At 59.9% G+C, this 19,149-nt stretch overlaps 1 protein-coding gene across 1 annotated transcript in view; it reads right to left on the minus strand.

Annotated features, from left to right (window-relative positions):
- The window catches only part of TNS3 (tensin 3), a 121,225-nt gene that overhangs the window by 63,453 nt on the left and 38,623 nt on the right, over nucleotides 1–19,149 (minus strand). The window contains exon 14 of the mRNA XM_040644493.1: nucleotides 1,231–2,484. Coding sequence (XP_040500427.1) covers nucleotides 1,231–2,484 — 1,254 coding nt within the window. The remainder of the gene's footprint in view (nucleotides 1–1,230; nucleotides 2,485–19,149) is intronic.

Raw genomic sequence — 19,149 nt, forward strand, 5'->3', positions numbered from 1 at the left:
AGCAGGAGCCTCGCTCTGGAGCTGCACGGCACGCCCCACCCCTTCCCACCGCTGGGAGCCGCCCCCTTAGCATCGGCTCGGCTCCAGAAGGGGTCTGGAACAGGCCTCCTACCGGCAGCGGGCAGGCCGCTTGGGTGCAGACCGGGGACCCAATACTGCTCTACTGCATGTGACCCGCGTGACCTTCTTGGTCTCCTGACACCTCCGAACACTCAGCTCTAAGACGGGACTCTACCCCTGCAGCCAAGGAGCCTTAAGGAGATGAAAGGGGTCCAGAGAAGCCCCTCAGGGAACATTAATCCGTCCCTCAGTGTTACTGGCTCGGCATGACACACGGCATTCAGGGTCAGACACAGAAGGACAGGGAGGTGACAGTGGGCCTGCCTTGGGGACCCAGGGAGCCCGCTGACATTCCAATGCAGGAGAGCCTGGCCTCACATGGGCACCACGCTCACAGGCTTTAGGTGGCCTCTGGGTCCAGGCCCCGCCTAAGAGTGGACAGGTGTCCAGAACGCAGCCCCCTCAGCCTCCCCAGACATCCGGGGCACCCTGGCTTGGATTCCCGCAGGGCTCCACCTTCTGTGTGCGGAAGCACCTTCTCCACGTGGCCTTCACACACTGTTCCCTGCCCTGACCCCTCCCTCCATCCCAGCACCCTCTGCCTGCTGGCTGGCCCTCCAAGCCCACCTGGCCAGCTCTCGGGGGCCCCCCAGCTTTATGCCTCCCTGACACAGAGAGCGAGTCACAGACCCCATCCCAACATGGGTCCCCACATTCACGAAGGCAGACACATGGAGGTCACCACTTGTCCGTTACAGCCACCCCCGCCGGCCCTGTCCCCACACCACACGTCCCAGGGACGAGAGCCCTGCAGACCTAGCCTCCTGAGTCAGCACGGCCCCACCGCAGCAGGGGTGCACCGAGGCCCCCACAGGGACTGTGCCCCTCTGTGCCAAGGCCCCGCTAGGCCCGGGTTCCCTCATCCCCACCATCCTTCCCCACTCCCAAGTCTTCCAGCCTCTGGGGCCTGCCGGAGCCATGAGCAGCCCCCCACTCCCTGCAAGGCCAGCTAGGTGCACAGCTGAGGACTTGTCCCACAAGGCTGTGCCCAGGGCCCCCCCATCGTGTCTGCTGCTCTCCCCTGGACCCAGGGACGAGCCCGGAGCTCCTCTGCTAGGCCCCGTCCTGTAAGACATAGACAAGCGTGCACCCCGTGGAAGGCCCACTCACCTTGCCGCCCGGAAGCCCTGCCCGGGCCGTCTCCTACGTCCTGCAGGCCACTCGCCCGCAGCCCGCCTCCCACGCTGTCGGGGGGCATGGGGCCGTTGGCCTGGCTGCCCGGTGTGTTCATGTGGGTGGGGAGGGGCTCAAAAGTAGGGTCCAGCTCCAAGATGAGCCTGTTGAGCTGCTCAATGGACTGGTCGATGTCCAGGGTGGGTGAGCCTGGGGAGGGGTCCACGCTCGGCTCTGGTCCAGTCCCGTTCACGACTCTGACGTCTGGAAATCTGGGCTTGAATGCTTTGCCGGGAGGGGGCCGCTGTGCGTCGGGGAGATGGGGCCCGGGGCCCATGCCCTTCTGGAGGGCCACTCTGCTGCCCGTGCTGCGGGTGGGGGTGACCGGAACCCTGGGCTGGGCCTGTACCAGGCCGGAGCCGTCCTCGGGGCCGCGGCCAACGAGCCTGGCCTCGGCGTCTGGAGCGAAGCTGTACTGGTGGGCGGCCACCATCTGCTGCTGGCGCACCCAGGTCTGCGTGGAGTAGCCACTCTGTCCGTAGGCCTGCGTCTGGGCGGACACAGAGGGCCTCCGGAGCGCCGGCTGCGGCTGCTTGGACTCTCGGAGCCCGAACGCCCGCTCCCGCTCATACAGGGGGTCCACGCCGAGGCTCAGGTCGGGGGCAAGGCTGCCGTGGGCATCTTCCCCGGGGCTGCTGCCAAACCCCTCCGACAGGAGGGAGTTCTGGCTGCTCTGGTGGCAGGCAAAGGGGCCCAGGTGGGCCGACTGGTGTCCCTCCGAGGAGGACAGGGTCCCGATGCTGTCCACGCTGTGCAGGTCATGGCCGGGCATCTCGTCGTCCAGGATGTCCGTCTCCCGGTCCTTGAGCGTGGCGTCTCCGTTCACGTGCACCTGAGCAGGCACGACATGGCGTGTCCCGCTGTACTTGCTGGGACCATCGGTCATATCCTTGATGGGGCTTCCGGAATCTTCCAGTCCAAAGCCGCTGAGCAGCTGGTCCAGCTCAGCCTTCTCCTGGGGGCTCAGGCCCCGTCTGGGCCCCACGGCAAGGTGCTCCTCGGTCCTGTCGGTCCTGACGGAGGCGGTGGAGTGGCCAGAGTCGCTGCTGACGGACAGGGTGTGGTCCCCGTGGTCTGGGCTGCCGGCGGTGGGGACGGCCGGAGATCCCCCCGGGACGCTGGGATCTGAGGCGCTCTTCTTCCTCACCTTGGCGTAAAGACTGCCATCAACGGGGCCCTGTGTGTGCAGCACTGGGGGAGAAAACGGGAGATGGGCGGTAAGTCAAGGCTGGAAAAGGGAGCTTCAGGCTCTTGGGATGCATGTGTGCATCTTCCTGAACAAACGAACTCCCAACAGACAACTCACCATAACTGGGGACGAGTACCCTCTAGGACCCCAAAAATCTATCCACAACCCAGCAACACGAGCATCAGCAAAAGCAATTCAAATCGCCCAACAGCTTCGGCACCCAGGACCCTTTCTACCTTTCTGGGCAAAGAGAACCGTCAGTTAGAGAACCTTCTGGATTCTCCGCACTTTAGAGTCATCTTGCCCCAAGGGCTCAAAGTTAATTTCGTCAGCAGCCTGAATGCTGAGCACAGCTGAGCTCCTAAAGCCCCAGGAGTGAAGAAGTGGGACGTGGGAGACGGGCTGGGGCCCTGAATCTCACAGGGAGAGAGAGAGGCAGAAACCCATCGCCAAACTTCCCAACAGCACAGCATCCCTCCAACCAAGAAGGTCCGATGATGGCACAGCAGGACCCAGGACACGGGAAGCAGATCTTTGTGCTCTGGCCTCCGCCCGCCAGGACTGTCGGGAAACGCAAGCCAGGCCGTGAGTGGGGGAAGAGCGAACGCCTCTGCCACTATGATTAATTCCGGCCCTGGTCTCCACCTGCCGCCGGGCAGTCGGGAAGCGCCTGGGTCCCGGGGAAGCTTGTGTCAGCACCTCCTGTGTTTTCCCACAGTGACACGGCAGGCAGAACGCAATGAGGGGGCTGCCGAGGGCTGTGCCCACGCCCTTTGGGCACCTGGGAGCCACTGCGTGCCCGTGGCGACTGGGCCTCCAGGGGAACCTACCCTGGACTCAGGCTCCGGGCCCCGGCGTGCAGGGTGTGCGGGGACGGTCAGCAGCTCCCAGCGGTTTTGGAAATGCTGGGGTGATAAGATAGGACCGAGACCTGCGGGGTACCGGGGGCTCTTGTGTGGACAGCACGCGTGACCCCGGGCTTCCTTATTTCAGTTGTGCCCAGGAGAAGCAGGCCGAAGGCAGCGTGCAATCACATCGACCTGCATCTAAAGCAGAGCGGGGTCGGGGGAAGACCCACAAAATACTGTAAATACACCAAGTGCCCGGGACCGACACCCCGTGGTGGGAGCTCGAAGTCAGGGCAGGTGCTGCACTCAGACACGGGGTCATCAGGGTGACGGCACGGGAGACACTGGCCGCGTTCCTGAGCGCCTGCTGGAGGGCAGGCACCCGCCCCCTCCCATTATCACAGGAGAGCCTGTCTCGTGAACTAACTTGTCCTTCCTTTCTCAAACCTACTGGGCTAAAGCTCCACGAGAATCTGGAACTGGCCGAGGTCAGGCACCTGCTGGGAGGTAGAGGTGGGACCAGAACCCAGGCCCGTCGGACCCCGGGCTCCAAGGGAAAGGCGACTCTCTGTGAGCCACACCAGAGGATGCCACAGAGACCCCGAATTCCACGGCTCCCAAATGAGGGGCTTTACGGGCCTGAAAAAACAGGTGTTCAACTCAGCTTCTGTGGGAGACCCCCGATGCCAGGAGGTGTCTAACTCCGTAAGACCCACTGAGCACGCGCCTTCCCTCCATCGGCAGAGTGCAAGGCCAGGGGCGGCTCTCGTCCGGGGCTCTGCTCTGTGCGAATCACAGACGCCACCTTGATGGTGACAGAGGGGTCGCAGCAGTCTAGGCCGACGGGGGAGGGGCCGGAGCACAACCAGGCAGGCATCTGCGAATTCTAGACGCACATCTCTTGCCGCCACAACTGTGCGTCCGTGACCTCCACGTCCTGCTCCCCAAATCTCAATTAAATGCAGAGACATCATGACTTAAAAAAAAAAAAAAAAAAGGAACTGGGCAAAAGAGCCCATGAATCGCTCTGAGTTAGAAGCACTTGGCCAGCCCCACAAGGAAGGGTCTGCATGGCGTGGTCAAGGGCAGGAAATCCCCTGGCCTGGGGGGGTCATGAGTACCGTGTCATCATTTTTATTAGCAGGAGCCACGTCAAGATAATAACAAACACGTTAAAGCAACGCGGTTGTCGTGGACCCAACAGCGGCTCTGTGCAAGGCCGGATCCGCAGCCCCCGGGGGTGCTCAGGGCCCTCCCACGGGCAGCGCAGGGATGGGAGGCAGACAAACGCCAGCACTGGCTCTCGCCTCAACTCCCCACCACACACACACATCACAGGCCACACATTCCATCTACGGGGAAAGAAGAGGCTCCGCGTCCATGAAGCCCCAAAACAGACCCGCCCAAACCTGCGGATCCCTTGGTGGGAGCTCGGATTTTCCCAAAGGCACGGGATGTGCCCACAGACACACCCACCTGGGATCTTGGGGAGGGGGAAACATCGGCCATGGGGCAAGGGAAGGGGAAGGGGCCTCTGGCCCCGACGGACCGCACCCCGTACTCTGAGCAAGGGTTTCCACTACTGTAAGAAGGAACCGGACTGGTTTTCAGCGGAGGAATGCGATGCCTGCGTTCTCGTTCTGCATTCATGCTCTGTGCCTTCAGCTCACATCGAGAGCTGCAGCCCCTGGTTCCTCATTTACGAAATGGAGTGATTATCCCCATCCTTTAGTGCAGTAAGAGGAAAGACAGAACACACATACAGGCGGCCAGCAGGCCATAATCACTGGGAAAATCTCTGTCCCTGGTGGATGGAGCCCGGCCCTCCCTCCGGGCCTCAATCCTGCCTCACCCTGCTGTTCCCAGACCACAGCAGTCACACACCTGCACCTGCCCCAGGGCCTTTGCTCCTGCTGTTCTTTGCCCCCCTTGCTCTCTGTCCTGGCTCAGCAGGGCTTTCCTGACCATCCTTTCCCTGGTGGGGGCGGGGGGGGGGGTGCCGTCCGTGGCACACCTACAACCGCATAATTGCCGCTTTGCCCACGTGTTATGTACCATGTGCGCCCCCCACGAGAACACAGGCTCCAGGAGGGCTGGGGGTTTGGGTACCCGTGGTATCCCCCAAAATTAGGGAACAGACCCTGGTACCAAGTGGGCACTGAGTAACTAAGAGAGCCATTGTTCTAGCATGTTCTCATACAAGAAAGACTGGGGAGCTAGTCTGGAAAGTTCCTCTATCTTAGTGGGCCAAAGAACTGAAAACAACCAACCAGCCCAAAATGAACACACAGCAACACGGTGTGAAGGCAGAAGTGCCCGCAGCCCTGGGGCCCCCACTCTCCCAGGCAGCAGCGGCGCCCACCGCGAGCCTGGCCCATGACAGCCGAGGCTCCTCACGCAGAAGTACCGGACGTCACCCACACCGAGGCTCCAACACGCCGAAGAACACACACGTGGTTAAGGTAGAGCTGGCCCAACGTGCCCAACAGCAGGCGGAGGGGCCGGACGCCCAAGGGTTGCCCAAATGTCTCCGGGCACTAGCACAGGTGTGCGACAATGCGGGGGCATGCAGTGGGTGCATAACAGTGGCACGGTGTCTTTGCCACTCCCGTCTCCCCCACTGTCCTGCCCTCCCTTGCTCAAACCTGCGCAGCTGAGGCTTTCTGGCAAGCAGTGTCTTCCCACCTGCGCGCCGTCTGCCCCTGGCGCAGCACGCGGGAAAGGACCAGCTCTCCCACACGGGGCTGCTGTTGTGTTTCCTGACCCTGGCGTGAACACGGCAGTCAGGGGTTCCCATAGCCGCCTGCCGAACCCTCCCCAGGAAACTAACAGGAGCCCCGTCCCAGCTCTGCAGAGCCCCAGGGGCTTTGCTCAATTGTTAGGGACACCCTTATCTGGTGATGGCAGAGGACCCTTGGGATGTGGCCGGGGTCTGGAAAAGAGAAGGGGAAAGTATTACTCCAGGGCCCCGGGGCAGCCCAGACTCCGGCTGTGGTCCCCGGTCCCCGGTGTGGCTGTGGTGGGTGTCTTGCTGCCGCCACCGACCCTGGGGCCAGGCGGGGCGCAGCCCCCTCGAGGGAAGCACACTCCCTTGGAACTTCTGCACCATCTCCAAACCCAGATGCTATGAAGTGGCCCCTGTGGGGTGGGTGTAGGGGCAAGGACAGAGAATTCTAGAAGGTACCACCCAGGGCATCCTCTTCCCCTGGCATCTTTTTGTATAAATGACTCATTTTAACGTTGTATTTCCAGCTCAAAGGGAGTTTGGCTCCATCCTCGTTCTGCCAACGAAGACCCTCGTTTCAGAAAGGGAGAGGCACCTGCCCAGTTCCTGCAGCTTTTCAACTGGGGACATGGTCGCCCCCTAGCCATTCCCACTCTGTGTCACCTTTCCCTTTCCACTGCCTCCACGCCTCCGGCCAGAACCCAGGGCTCCTTTCAAAAGCAGACCAGGGAGTAGCCTGGTAATGATTTCCCCGTAGCCGCAGCCCGGGCCTAGTTAAAAATCAAACGAACGTAAATACAGCTCTGATTAGGGCTTCATGACACAGCAGGACGGTTTATCATGTGGAAAAGAACAAGAAGGAAGAAAACACGGAATGGGCCTTCCTTCCTGCCTCCTGGCACAGCAGTGCGGGCAGGCTGCACACCCCGCCCCAGCCCTGCCCACCCCCACCTGACCTTGACAGGGGGCGTTCCCACCAGGAGCGAGACAGGCGCTCAGAAAGCATTTCAAAAAGAATGCAAGAAAATGGGGGAGACCAAAATATGTATAGAGACAGAAAAGAAAACACTCCTTCCCATCCTGGCTGAACACAGATTAAGCAACACCCACCTGTGCGCCCAGGTGTGTCAAAAATCAGCCAAAGGGACGGCTGAACCCCACTCCGCCTCCTCCCAGGCACCAGCCGCTCTGAAGCCAAGAAGGCATAGAAGTGACTTGTAATTGGTTCAGCTGTCCGCTGGCCCCGCTTCCAACAGAAGTCCATTCCAACACAGGACAAACCGGACGGGCTGATTCAGCTCCCTGGACCCTCCTTTCCGTCCCCCGCGTTCTACTATCGCATTGGGTCCGCTTACAAAGCCAGTTCTCACTTGAGAAGAGCTAACAGGGTCCTCCCCGCAAGTCTTCAGTGGAGACGAGCAGAAAACTCCCCGAGGCATGTCCGCCCGTGGGAACCACGTACTCGCCATGGCCGCGAGCTGCTAACAGACGCCAGAAGGCCTCGCAGAATCCCTACTGCGCGCTCAGGATGGAACAGCCCAGGGCACGGGGTGGTGGGCACATCTCAGGCATCCGATGGGTGGACAGGGGCACAAGGAGGGAGCTGGATATGAGGAGGGGCACATACCCAGGGGTGGCTGCTGTCAGGGGAGGCTGTGTCTGCAGAGGAACGATGCAGAGACATCCTCCAGCAAACGCCGTCGCAAACAGGGTGACATTCTGAAGACCAAGGCTCTGTGTACGAGGGGAAGGCGGTGGGGACAGGGGCTGTGACGCCCCAGGCATGGAGCTCACCGAATTCCCAAAGCAATGCTGTGAAGCAGGAATCGGAAAACCCGTTTTGCAGATGAGAACAGAGACTCATAGAAGTTGTACAGCATCGCATGGGACAGAGCATCGGGAGGCACCCCGACCTTTGTCCCCCACCCCACCCCCAGGTCCGGGCCTCCCATGCCTTGAAGACACTGGAATCCCAAAGCTGACCAACCGCCTTGATGAAATTAGCAATTTAATTTAGGAAAGGAATTCGCCTGGATGTTTTCTGTGCAATTCCCCCCACACACTGCATTCCCTCCTGGGCTGTGCTTTCCTCCCTAGCTCCTGACACGGCTCCTGGTCCGCTAAGCGCCACGTGCCACGGCTGCTGGGCTGGTAGTGGCCGTTCTGTGTCCCCTTTGTAGGCTGCAGAGCGGTGGGCAGCCTGGCAGACTGCAGGCTCCTGTGTCACAATCGTGACCTGTTCCCTCCACTGCACCCAGAGCTCCCGGGGTCAAGAGCCTGAGAAAGGGAAGGCTCCCTCCCTGCCCCGGCACACCTGGCTGAAGATGGTCACTGCCGCCTCCCACAGGGCCCGCGTGGCGCTCTCCAGCTCCCCTCCGCATGTCTCACCCAGGCCACATAGCCAGACCAACCGCCTCATCGCCATGTCCCCACGGGCCCTGTGCAGGCTTCCCAGAGGAGGAGAGAAGAGGACCCCACCCCTGCTTCCACCTCCACGCGCTGTCACGCACTCAGCGGGCTCCCGCCTGACCGTCTAGGGCAGAGACGGGGGGTGCGGAGGGGCACAGGGGTGATTCGGGGCAGAGAAATGCCCTGTATGTTGGCCGTGGTGGGAGTTTGGGGACAGAATGTCAGCTGCAGGCTAACTAGAGTTCACTCTACCAGAGGTGCGGTATGCCTGGATCACAGCCCGTCATGAAATCAAGACAGAAAGAGACTCACTGCGCCATGAGCCCACCCTGTTGTGGCTCCCTCCCCCCACCTCTTCTAGGACCTTCCTTCCACCTCCTAGACCTCATGAGGTGCTCAGAACGCTCCTCTCCTTAGGATAACTGTACTTGGGGCCCCTCCACATCCCCCTTGTGCCACAAAGCTTGTTTGGTGTTTTCTATCAGAGTGATTTACGGGCACATCTTCACTCCCTTCCAGGCTTTCTGCTACTATCCATTTAGGCTCCAATCCCGATTAAAAATCCTGACCACAGCTGTGTGACCTTGGGTGAGTTACTCAACCTCTCTGACCTCACTTTCCTTATCTGTGCAGAAGTGACCCAGCAAAGGGGAGTTCAAGGAGAGCTCCCCAGAGACCATAGGGGGTCAGTGGCGGGGGGGAATCCCGCAAGACCAACACAAAGGTGAACACTGTCCCTGCATGTCCCCTTCCTGCCCTGGTGATGGATTCCGGAATCCACTACACTTCCGGCCTGCCTTCTCTGGGCCCAGAGCCTGGGGAGTAAGAGCGTATCTGATTAAGGAATAACTCAACTCAACCGACCTTATCCTTCAGGAATAAAGTTGAAAAACAGATTCTTCATAGAAATCTAAAGTAAAAGGTGGATTTTTACAATAATTTCTCCAAAAGGTTGGTAAGTCATCGTCTGACCTGACCCAAACTGCCAACCATAGACTGTTCCACGCATCCCACGGCACAGCCCTATCGCCGAGCGGCCGCCGCAAGCTGTCAGCAGCTGTAACACAGCATCCCATGCCCAGGGGGTTAGAGACCCTGTCTCCCGAACCTGCTGCCTGGGCTCTGGCCACCAGCTGCAGCGGTGGCGATGGGCTGCCCGGCTTTCTATTCTGAGAACAGACCCTGCAGTGACACCCACTTGCGTCCACACCTCTGGCGTCGGGCGAGCGTCTCGGTGTCCTCTGCATCATGTAGACAGTGCACCCGGGTCCCAGCCTCTGGCCCAGAGAGCTCCCTTACCCAGCAAGGCACCCTGGAGGGGGATGGGCCCAAAGCGGGAGACCAGGGTGAGCAGGTGGAGGACCCCTTGCATCCTCTGGCCTGGAGGGGAGATGCGGGTGGTCTTGGAAGTGTCCCCAGGATGCCTCCTCCCTCAGGTGGGCCACGGGGGCTGAGGGCCCCCTGTTCACAAGCGAGAGAAGTGTCTGGCCAGGATGGTATCCTTCCCGGGGGGGTGCTCGTGGGGGATCATTATCTCACCAAGTCACCCACGCAGAGATCTGTCTCTCCTCTCGGGCGTGCAGAACTACAGCCCTTGTAAACCTCTCCCAAAATGAGGTCTGCTTTTATTTTATTCCAACAGGATCCTGCCCCTGTGCTAATTAGAGACTGCCCTGCATTTATATCGAATTATTTCTCATTCCAGAGTAAACTGAGAGCCAAAAGCAATGACCACACTTAGGCCTTTGAGAACATGACCTCTCATCCCCAGAAGCAGACATGCAGAGACTCTGATATGCTACAGGGTAAGAAGAAAGCCACCCTTTGCTTCTACCTTGGTTTCTGTTTTATGAAAAGCAGAAGATGCTAGGACCCACACGGGCAGGAAAGGAAACCCGGCTTCTCTCCTGGGGCCCAGAAATACTTGCATCCTGGAACAGGGCTTCTCACAGTGTGCCTTCTCACCTCGAGAGTGAGCGCTGCCCGGGCCCCCAAACCCTGAGCCCCCCGCCCCGAACTGCAAGGCAGGAAGGCACCCGCAGCCGGAGGCAGGGACACCTCGCCTGCCAAGACAGGGCTATTGGAAATCACTCCGTCTGGAGCCAAGATGAGCTCTGGCCGAATGTTCTCTAGAAACGAGGCAGCCTGTAAATTCTTGGGGAAACACAGAGTGGGGGGGGGGGGGGGCAGGAGTGAAGCATTCCAACCGGGAAGTTTGCAGCCAGGGCCGCCAGGACTCGGGGTGCTCCTGCCTATCCCCGGGCGAGACTCAGCACACTGCGGTACAGGACACTGGGGCACGCAGCGCCCCCTCCACAGCACGATGGCACGGCACCTCTCCCAGCCAACGCCCCAGCATGGGCCTGTCCTGTCCAGGGCGCTTATCTGGGCAGTCTGACCCGTTCCCTTGTGGGCACTCCTCCTAGCCGTGAAAACACATTCCAGACCCAACGGGCCAGGACAACAGGCAACCGTGGCGGCCGAATCAGAGCTCCCCTGGGCCAGCTGGCACAAACCCCCTTCCAAACCACCACTGCCTGCCTCTCCCAGAAAAGTCGCACACAAGGACCATCTTCCCTCGGCTGGCCTGGCGCTCCCTCTTGCACACTTAAAACTGTTGCTCCCGTCTTCCCGGGAGCACCGTCTGTACCTTTGGTGGTCTGGTTCGTGGGCTCTGACGTAGGTCTCTGAAGCCTTGCATGGGGCGCACAAACACACATACCCATGCAACACGGGTGCACACGCTCCCGGCTTACCTTCCTTCCCAACAGCCCAGCAGCGTGTCCAAGCCGCACCCGGGGGCCCCACTCTTCCATGCAGAAAGCCTTCACCCCCAGAACAGCAGCCTCCCCTGCAGGGCCCGGGCTAGTGCACAAGGTGGAAGACCTGGGTAAAGCTGGGGACTCTGATTCCATCAAAAAGGCCAGTGCAATGTAAACACAAGGGCGGGGTTTCACTCAATCAGGTTTAGTGAAATTTGAACTCTGGAGGCTGAGGAGGCGGAGAAAAGGCTTCCTAGGAGCCACTCAGCCAGACCTCAGTGTTCCAAGCCTCCAGCCCAAGAGGGGAGCCAGCACCAGCCTGCTTCGGCTGACAAACCAGGGTCTGAGCATCGGCTGGCATTCCTCAAACTGTCAGCCAGGACATCTCTGCCCGGCATCCTTCCTCTCCGAGGCTGTTCCTGCCTTTCCAGCTCCTCAGTGCTCATCACACACAGACATCTGCACAGTCTCCTTCCACCCCTCCCCTCCCTGGTTCCACCATATTTCAGGCCTCTGCACCTGCTACACTGGTTTACCCCCTGCCCTCGCTGCGTGGCCACGTGGCAGGGGCACACGCTCCTACTCTGTAAATGAACAGAACGCACCTGCACAGACCAGCACAGCCCAATCAGAGCCCTTAACCCGTGTCGCGCTCCGTCAGCCCGAGGCAAGACACCACGGGGCAGACAGCAGACACAGGGCAGCGCCCCCCTCCCCCAAACCGGCTCTCACCCCGGAAAAAGATCCCTTTTATTAGGGATGCACTCTTCTTGAGCCAGAAATTCTATTCGACCTGGCGCCAGGGAAGGACACTGACTAATCCATTTGCCCTCAAGGGAGTGGACCTCATTGTGCCCACACTGCAATTACCATTGTCGCCGTCGTCACAGAAGTGACTAACTGAGCACCTAGTATTTTCTCTCCCGAGAGTTCGCGTGGAAAGGAAAGACATCAGAGCTGGATGTTGTCCGGAGCATGTGGGGCCTGGCAGAAACCCACTCTGCGTCCGGGTGTGAGCGGGCTCCCAGCTTCCCGCTGGACGAGAACCTGGAGGCCAGGCCCGCACAGCTCAGAGCCGAGCCGGTCGTGAGGAAGAGACGAGAGGGTCTCTCGCCGACCCGGGGTCTCCTCTCTCCGTTTCTGATGGACGCAAACTGCACACCGGTCAGGTGTTCAGAAGCAAGAATTCCTTCCACGCTGCTCGCTGTCCTCGTGTGTGTGGCCCAGGGTGGGTGTGTGTCATGCTTTACAAACAAGCTGCCGCAGGCCTTCGCGAACGTGTGGTGACGACACCCGCCTGGCTCGCGGAGTTCATGCCGCGGGCAACATGCGGCCACATCCCAGTGTTCCTGCCTGTGGGTTCGAGGACACGGAGCCATGCAGGCTGTCTGCGCTCACTTCTCCGGCAACAACGTGGTCTCTGGGGCTCTGCTGATTTCTGGCTGGAAGGCAGCGGTGTGGCTCAGCGTCTACACGGGCCTCGAAACTATCAGCGCTACGGAGCTGTAACATTGTGCGCGGGGTCACATATCTCATGCAGAGAAGACGCAGTGGGTTCCCCGACGATCTCTGGAAGCACTTGGCGGGGGGCACAAGAGGCTGGGTGGCCCCTCGCAGGCAGGGCGCAGGCAGAAAGACCGCCCCACGGGGAAGTTTTCGGGCTGCCCATGACCAGACCCGACAGAGGATTTCAAGGAAGCTTCCCTGCTCTCACACCTTGCTCGCTGGGGCCTGCTGTTTGTCCAAAGGCAAAGTATCGCTACCAAGATCTCACCAGGATTCCCAAGATCAAGGCCAAATATCCATGGACGTGTGGTCTAAGGGTAGTGAGAATAGATTCTAGGTAACAAATGGGTCACATTCAATACTGAGTTTAAAAAAGGCCCTCGTGAGTTTTCACAGCACGAGTGCCCTCAGAACGCTTCCACCAGGATCCTGAATGATTCCCGTTTCCTGTAGTGACGTCCCAGGGACCACGACGCTGTGGGCTCTATCGGGCCGTGAACAAGCCATTGCTAGGTGAACATAAAGTATGTCTCTGCCTCCCAGTTTTGGGAGGAAGACTTCCCTGGGGCAGCTGAGCACCGTCTGGGGCCCGTTCAGCGAGGTGGGCACCCAGTGTGTGCAGGGGACCCCAGGCCATGAGCGGGGCAGGCCTGGGGGTCCGTCGAGGTGCCTTCATTTGTCCACTGGGATCGATCCCTGGCTCCCGCACCTGCCCGCCTCCAGCCTCCACTGACCCGACGTCAGCCTCCTCTCTAGAGCACACATCCTTGCCACCCGGTCACCTACATGCCAGGCGTCCCCACCAAGAAGGACCCCTCTAGGAACACGGCTGCCCTAAAGCAGGGACCGAGGCGACAACCCCACAGCTTTGCTCCGATGAACGTGTGTCCTCCGTTCAGGGGGCAGGAGCACCGCCCTCAGTGGAACTCCCCCGACTCGCACGCACTGAGCAATCTGAGGGGTCACTTGCAACTCCCATGACTGACAGGGGGTCATAGCTGCCACTAAAACAACCCCAATTCTGAGAAACGGCTGGAAGCTTTGCAAACCCGATGCTCTGCAGTCTGGGCGGGAGGTGCTAAATATAACTCCGGGACCAGACACACTGTCTCACGCCTCCCCTCCCGCCATCGGCCCTGCCCCTGATGACAGCTTTCAGGACAATAACAGAATCAGACACGGCCATGCCCTCTGTCCTTGGACCTGCACTGGGAATAAAAGCCTGATTACGTGCAATTGTGTGTGTAAAAATCTTGCTGAAATTTAAACACGATTCCAACCCTGCACTGTCCCAAAACAATGCTGTGGGCCATGGCTTCCAGCTTTTAATGCCAGAACTTGGTCTCCAACTAGCACTTCATGCAGAATCCCCCACCTGACAGATCCAGAAGGCAGGTGGAGGGACGGTGGGTAGACAGGGTCCCGGGAGGGGGATGGGTGGGCAGGTGCCTGCTGGAGAGCCTAGAGCTGCAGGAGCTGCAGCCTGTCCCAGAGACACCCTCGCTTGCCCCCATCAACACCACTGCCAAGAGGAATCACGCATGGCAGGAGCCCGGTTACCTGGCAACACCTGGGGCGGAGCCAGGGGAGGGGCGTGAGGATGCAGGCACGCTGGGGGTGGGGCAGGCAAACACACGTGCATCCGGGCCCCGCCCCATCTTCCCTGTGTGGGTGGCCTTGCTGAAATGTCCGGGACGTGGCAGATGTGACCCCACAGGCCCTATGTGGAAGCCACACGAGAAAGGGGCGCCCTTCTTCTAACTGGTGGGGGAGAGACCAGGTCTCCCCACCGAGCACACCGAAGGGACAGCCTCCGGGCCTGGTGCACATTTCCTTCACGCAACGGAGGCACACAGAAGGGAAGGCATGCAGGAATCGGGGGGACGTGGTGTGGTAACAGCTTGTTTGCAAGTTTACAGAAGGGGGACAGGGGACAAAGCCATGGCCATGCCACAGGTAGGCACCCGTGCGGCACACGCCCGCGGAAGTCTCATGACTCCATCCAGGAGATCGCAGGGCAGTGCCGCTCCCCCTTTCCAGGTTTTTTCCAAGGCCGGTGTGTTTCTTTAATTATCAGCGTTTTTGTATTTGACGTATGAGAGCGTAATGACTCAACCTTCATTGACCAGCTCGACGTCAATTCCCACGCAAAAACCCAGGACGGCATCCGCCTTACTTCAGTGGGCCACAGTCCAACCTGAGAGTGGGCATTCGACATCCAGAGTGTTGCTTGCCCTTCCCGGTAGCACATGTCCTGGCCATCCTTTGAGAGGTTAGCGGGCCCCCTGACCTCTCGAATACCCGTCAGCAATCACAACTAAGCTGCTGGTCCCCAAGGCAGGGCGCCGGTGACTGTGTCAGCAGGTGCAGCCATCCATGGGCGGGCATGATGCCCCCCAGTCACAGACAGCAGGAGGAAGGTGGAGGAAGGTGCAGGTGCGCGTGCCTGACTCTGGAAAGCTCCAGGAGATGTGGTAACGCCAACACGCTCCCACCTTCAGACCCGTCCGCGTGCACGGGACACTGACCCAGGTCCAAGGCTCTGGGGGGTGGGGGCCGAGGACCCCAGCCAGATCAAGCTGACCCTCTGCGACCATGCCCGCTGTCTGTTTCTGGCAAAGCCCCTCAATGTGCTCGGCCGTCCCAGCGGCATTTGCGTGAGTTAATGTGTACAGACTTATCCAGACGTGAATTCTGAGGCACTTTATCAGATGTCACTTGGGCTAGAAAATCCACGGGCTCTGAGGGACAAGATAGCTCAGGCCGGTCCATCACTCATTAAACTGCCTCCAACATCACACTCTCATGACAGGATCCAATCCGGTTTTAAGTTGACACCCGAAGGACGTGTTTATGGTTCTTAGCACCGAGAGTGAGACTCTTGTATTTCAGATAAGATAAGCCCTCCTTCCCAACTGCTGCCTGCTCTCCAGGGGGGATTAACTCTTGGGGTCCCAGAATCACCCCTGAAAGGTGAGCTGGGGGCTGGAGGCCATAAAAGTCAGGAGTGTGAAGGGCAGGTGCTTTCCCAGGTCCGAGCGGGACGCCCAGGGGCAGACACTGTCCGCCTTACCCCGGCGCACTCTTGAGCTGTGGAAGCGAGGGGTGCTTCCAGGGGCTCGGCTGCGGGTGAGCAGTGAAGGGACGCTGCTGGCTGGGTACACAGCGACGAGGCGCCCCGGCCCTGGGAGCTCAGCGGGNGATGAGGAGCCCCCCCCCCCACCTGGCACGGAGCAGAGCCCCCACTGCCGACTCTTCTGCCGGATTCCAGCGGGCCCTCCTTCTGCTAAGTGTTTGAACATCCAAAGCTTGCTTTGGTTTCCAAACTTTAAAACGGAACCACAGTTTCGAGTAGGAAAGCTTCAAATACACTTTTGATACAGCCCGAGTGTTGCCACTGGATCAGGAACGTGAATGGCGCTGCTCCCTGGCCAGCTCCGCACACCCCGTGGCCAGACGCCTCCTGACCAGCAGCGCCAGCGTCCTGCATGCGGGGCAACAGGACCCCATTGTACTGGGACGGTGCCAGGAATCTGCTGTGGTCGCCTGGGGGCCACGTCCGAGCCGGGGGGCGTTGCTGATGAGCCCTCGACCTGCAGCGGCACAGACCAAACCCGGGGTGCAGCGGCCCCATCTGTGCACTCAAGCGTCAGCAAAGTTCTTCCTGTGGCCAGAAACTCACCGGTGGGTCAAGGCCAGGAACTTGGTGGTCAAGGTGCACATTAAAGCTTCATGTCACCCGTGGGCTATACTGGAAGCTTCCCTGCCCCTCACCCCAGGGTCGAATCTGGTGCAGTCTTATTCATCTACCTCCTGGGTAGGCCACCCCCACTGACCACCCAGAGTCACCCCGAGTCAGGCCCCATCTGTTCTTGTTGGCAGCCCCCTGGCCGACCCCCCACGGCTCTCAGGGCACCCCCGCGTCATCTTCCTGGGCCCTCCGGCCAGGTGGCTCGTCATCCGGAGGAAAGCAGTCTCCGCACGACAGCCCTTCCGGATAGGACAGGCCTCCCCTCCCTTTCTCCGGTGTCTGCTGCTCCGGCAGGGTCACAGGGCCTGCGCCCCCCCACGCCCTCCCGCAGCCCTGCCTGCAGGGGCCACATCCTCGGTGACTCTCACCAAGGGACAGGCTGAGCAGCAGCGTCTCTCAGACACTTTCCTACTTTCCGGCCCGCACTCCAGTCACGGCACCTGGAACCTCCTACGGAGACTGCTCGGGGAGGCAGGTGGGCGCACGGACAGATCCCACACACACGCACGGCTCACAGACGCTCGTGTACACACGTATGTAAGTGTATGCAGACACACGTACACACACACGGCTCACAGATGCTCATGTACACATGTGTGTAACCACATGCAGACACACGTACACATGCACGGCTAACAGATGCTCATGTACACACGCGTGTAAGTGTATGCAGACACACGTACACACACACAGACGCCTACGTACACAACTGCATGCAGACACACGTACACACGCACGGCTCACAGACACTCATGTACACACGCATATATCTGTCTGCAGACACACCATACACACACAGACGCTTGTGAACACACCCATGTAGTACATCTGTCTGCAGACACACACACACAGACACACACACACAGACACACACACACACACACACACACACACACACAGACACACACACAGACACACACAGACACACACACACAGACACACACACACAGACACACACACACACACACACACACACACCCCTCCCCCACCAGACGGCCAGCTGGTCCTTCTCTCCCTGAGCTCCCCCCAGAGCACCAGCCTGGCCCACACGAGGGGCACCAGACCTCCAAGGCAGGTGGATCATGTGTGCGATGATAAGAACGAGCGTGCGGAGGGGGAGGGGATCTCTGGGTGATCTCATTGAAACAGCCCATTTTACAGGTGGGGAAATGGAGGCTCAGAAACGAGCAGAGACCCCTTCGTCCCCCTATGGACAGGGCAGCAGGACCGCAATCCTCTCCACCCCGCCACCCGCCCGCAGAGAGGCCCTTGCAGCTACCGGCACTGAGATCCACCGTAATTGACCTCTGTGGGGGGGCGACGCTCCAAACTCAGGGACTCCTCCCAGGGCAGTCCTCTCCGTGTGACACTCGGTGACATTTGGGGACGGTGCACTCGCATATCACTGAGCAACATCAGCGTGACAGTGACAGGAAAGTCACCAGGGTCTAGGGCACCGCAGGCCGCCACCCCCGGCCCTGGTGCACCCCGGTTGCGCCCCACCGCAGTGGCTGTCCAACACCGCACGGAAAGATGGGAGCCACGTGCCCTCCCACAGCCACCTCGGGGGTCCACAACCTTCACCGACCCCATGCTAGGCCAGGTCCTCCCCAGGCTCCGGGCTCGAGAGGAGGTGACAACACCGTTACAGGGCCCTGTGACCTGCAGGACTGCTCGGGGGTGCACGGACCACGTCCACTCAGCAGCTCTGGCTGGATGACTACTCCCTGTGCAGAGCAGGGAAGGGCACAGAGAAGTCAAGTGACTGGTTCAAGGCCACGCAGTTCACGTGGAAAGGCAGGAGGCGCACCTGGGCGACCCACATTCCCCGTGGATGGGACCGTCCTGGTCCCCAGGCCCAAAGGGCACGGCCCCACAGGAGACTCGGAAGAAATGAGACGGATTTCAAAATAAAAAAAAACTCAAGTAGAGTCGGATCACCGTTATTCTGACCCCACGTCTACAAATTCAACTCCTCACCCAGAATTGTACCCTCTAACTCCAAATCAGCACGTGGCATCTTCGTGGTCACTCACTGCGGTGCTCAGAGGGGCCCCAATTCGGAGCCGTCCCACATGCACGTTCCCAGCTCCCACACCATAAACACGCATCCTCCAGTCCTGCTACATGTCCCACTTTTGGCCTTGCTCTGCTGTTTGTTGGTGTTTTTGCTGTTTAAAATGACCCCCAAGGGTAGTCCTGAAGGGCTGTCTGGTGTCCCTAAGCAGAAGGCTGCGACATGCCTTATGGGGAAAATGCATGCATCAGAGACGCTCTGCTCGTGCCTGAGTTCAATGCTGCCGGCCAGGGGCTCGCAGCATCAACCACACAGATTAAACCTGGTGTCTTGAGACAGAAGTACAGCTGTGATGAAGTTACGCACTGACAGGCTTACAAAAATGCCATGACACGAGGTTCAGAAGACCCTGACTCCGTAATCCCCACCCCGGGAGCAAAGGCCAGTGTTCACTACTTCAGCGACCTGAGAATAGGGGGATGGCAGTCCCACAAGGCCGGCAACACCCTCCCACTGCTCCTGGGCCAGGCCTCTCAAAAGAACGTTGCGGGCCGCCCCCACCCCCCGCCACTGGCCCACCTGCTTCCCTGGAGAAGCCTATCCCCAAGTTCCGGCCACCACCCCCTTGCACGAGAGGCGTGCTCACAGC

This window comes from Ursus maritimus, unplaced genomic scaffold, assembly GCF_017311325.1.
Source record: "Ursus maritimus isolate PB19 unplaced genomic scaffold, ASM1731132v1 scaffold_3, whole genome shotgun sequence".
Taxonomy (NCBI): domain Eukaryota; kingdom Metazoa; phylum Chordata; class Mammalia; order Carnivora; family Ursidae; genus Ursus; species Ursus maritimus.